General features: G+C 41.7%; 1 protein-coding gene across 1 annotated transcript in view; it reads left to right on the top strand.

The window, feature by feature from the left end:
- The window catches only part of LOC118410859, a 55038-nt gene that overhangs the window by 9778 nt on the left and 42133 nt on the right, over positions 1–3127 (top strand). Inside the window, exons 13-14 of the mRNA XM_035812719.1 lie at positions 2079–2339; positions 2798–3043. Coding sequence (XP_035668612.1) covers positions 2079–2339; positions 2798–3043 — 507 coding nt within the window. The remainder of the gene's footprint in view (positions 1–2078; positions 2340–2797; positions 3044–3127) is intronic.

A 3127-nucleotide genomic window follows, 5' to 3' on the forward strand; every position in this document is an offset into this window, starting at 1 on the left:
TGACGACAAACCAAAATGGCGGGATGACTGGCGCTGTCGGCCGGGGTTCTCTGCAGAGGGCGCTAATACGGCAGAGTGTGACCCTACGTCATGTTTCCCATGCTGCTCTGCCGGTGGCTGGTGTGGAATCACTGAAGACCACTGTGAATGTCCAGGATGTACTAACTACCAGGAGATATACGGTACAAACATTTCATCATAATATTTCAAATACATTTACCTTTCAATTTCATAAATCATAAATCATTTCTAAACAACTAAGTTACATACAGGATCATATTTCAGAGGAGACATCGCGGAAACGAGTTAGTTGTAATGGCTGTTGACCAGTGTTTTTTTTAATATTCTTCAAAACAAATTGATAGACGTAGACTTACAACTTTAACTAATTATTCTGACAAGAACCTAACCGATTGCGACGAAAGGAATTGTAGCAAGACAAAACACACACACACACCAGTATTGGTGTATCATGTATACCCAATCATTTCAAGCTATTTTACTAGCAGTACTATTTGATAATCTAAAGATATTGCTAACTTCACCGATACGCCGTATGATCTACGATGTCTCAAGACGTCTCTCTTTAAAGGGGTCCCAGCAGTTGTAAAGGAAGAAACTGTAGCAGCACCAGAGAGGAGATGGAGGGACGATTTCCGATGCGGATCTAACTTTCCTGCACCTGGAGCGGACCCAGGCGAATGTGACCCCCATTCTTGCTTCCCATGCTGCTCAGCGTCAGGTTACTGTGGCCACATTTTGTCAGAGCACTGCGACTGTCCCGGATGTGTGGACTACAGATTTCACAATCGTTGGTATCTTTCTCAATGATGTAACGAATGAAGTTCTTTATTATATCTACATTATTTTTGAAATGTGAAATATTTCCTGCTATAGGTATGGTATCCATTATAAACATGTTAGCTTAAGCGGGTGTCTCACAGGGCCGTGTCTGTTGGTGACTATTGCCGAAACTTTGCGATTTTTTTTGCTATATTCCCTGACGGTCTCAAACGGATTTAAAATGTGACCACTACAAAAAAGATCTTGAAAAAAAATGATGTTGAATCCTCAGTTTTAGCCCCAAGTTAGCTACAAGATAATTTCGTAGAAAATATTAGTGTTGCCACTTGATTAACAACCATTTAGATACCAAGTATCTTTAAGAAAATATCATTGTTGCTACTTGATTAACGACCAGTTTAGATACAAAGCGTCACTTGATTAAAAATCCATTAAAAGTTTTGGCATGAAGATTCATTAAAATGTTTGCAGTGGTCACGCCTGTTTGCAACTGGGTCTTGTCTAGATCGCGCGGAATCGCGACGTTTTGCCTATTGTGGATTGTTTTAAAAGATCTGCTGATTGCTACTGTTGGCGAATATCTTTCGTAACAGTCCCCAGTAGGTGAGATCGAGTAAGATGCCATCTTAAGAGGTCTGATACAATTTTTGTCGTCAGAGAACGGCAGTAGATGGCGTGATGACCTCCGCTGTGGTCCAGACTTCCCAGCCCCAGGAGCCGCCTCAGGAGAATGTGACCCCGTGTCCTTCACTCCCTGCTGCTCCATCAGTAGCTTCTGTGGAAGCACAGAGGAACACTGCAAGTGTGAAGGTTGTGTGGACTTCAGAACGGGCAGTAGAGAAAGCAAGATTACTCATACCACAACCACAGGTACATTCCTGGGGACGTTTCCCACTGGTGAATCAAGCAAAATGTATTCTTACCTGGTCTAAGAAGGTTGTATTCTCTGTACCGTTAACTTGCGTTATTATGTATGTGATGTGTGTTTAAGCACCATACCTCAAGTATCTATAGATGAATAGCCAGTCTTTAAACTTGAAAAAAGTAGAGGAAATGGTAAAAATAAATTAACCTTTGGTTGTTTGCCTTGGCACTCACTGTCACAATATGTCCGGTTTTGATATCTCGTGTCTGCTAAAGCTATGGTTATGTTTTCACGAGGAAGACAAGTCGTGTGCTCGGAAATATCGTAGGTTCGAATTTTCTTATTTGGTGACTTCATTTGCATATTTTTTCTATATCTAAAACGCATCACAAGTCTTTTCTTTCCAAAGATGGCGACCCATTTGAATGTCTTTCAACCAGCGATGGTACCACATACCGCGGTAAAGTACGGACAACCAAATCAGGACATACCTGCCAACGCTGGGATAGTTCTTCTCCACACAGGCACCAGCACCTACAGAAGTACCCGTACCACGGGTTGGATGAGAACTTCTGTAGAAACCCAACCGGGCGTCCACTTGCTGAGGGACCGTGGTGCTACACAACAGATCCAGACGTGGAATGGGAGTACTGTGACATTCCTGAATGCGGTAAGTATTACTGTACCTTACATTTATACATTAAAAATGGCAATAAAAAAGATGGATAAAAGCGAACGTGTAAAGTACATAGCAAAGAACACTGGCGCAATGATGTTTGATATGACAGTCAGATAGATATACTTCTAGTTGTGTTGATAAGGATTATGATAAATTATCATTGCTTAGTTTTTTGTATAGTTTAGATGTAATATATATTGCATTGAAGGCCGTACCTACGAGCGATTAACTTCTTTTCCTTGGTGACATTGTCACCAAACGGCAATTATACAGTGTCTAAACTTCATCACATTTGAGTATGTAAATTTCTCTCAGTCTTCTTCGGTCATCTGAACTGAGTGCTAAAGACACGTTGTTATCAATCCGTGTAACGTTACCACTGTGGCAAGGTCTGTCTGAAGTCGGCACCGCCCCCCTTACGGTTTTTTTTTTTTTTTTTTTTTTACCAGACATCAGCTCAAGAGAGTGTCTTGACGGCTCTACCTACGACGGGAAAATACAGGTTACAATATCAGGGCGTACATGTCAGAGGTGGGACAGTGAGACACCACACGTCCGCGATATCCGCTCGCCATTTCCAGGACTTGATGAGAACTACTGCAGGAACCTACCAGAACTTGGGGAACGAAACTGGCCTTGGTGTTACACCATCGATCCAGACATCACATGGGAGTACTGCAGAATTGAAACGTGTGGTACGTACTAATTCATGGTGACACCTAGACGCAAATCGAAAAACTACTCTAAGAATATAAATACATATTCACAATAAAGAATCA

The sequence above is a fragment of the Branchiostoma floridae genome, chromosome 3, assembly GCF_000003815.2.
Source record: "Branchiostoma floridae strain S238N-H82 chromosome 3, Bfl_VNyyK, whole genome shotgun sequence".
NCBI lineage: Eukaryota > Metazoa > Chordata > Leptocardii > Amphioxiformes > Branchiostomatidae > Branchiostoma > Branchiostoma floridae.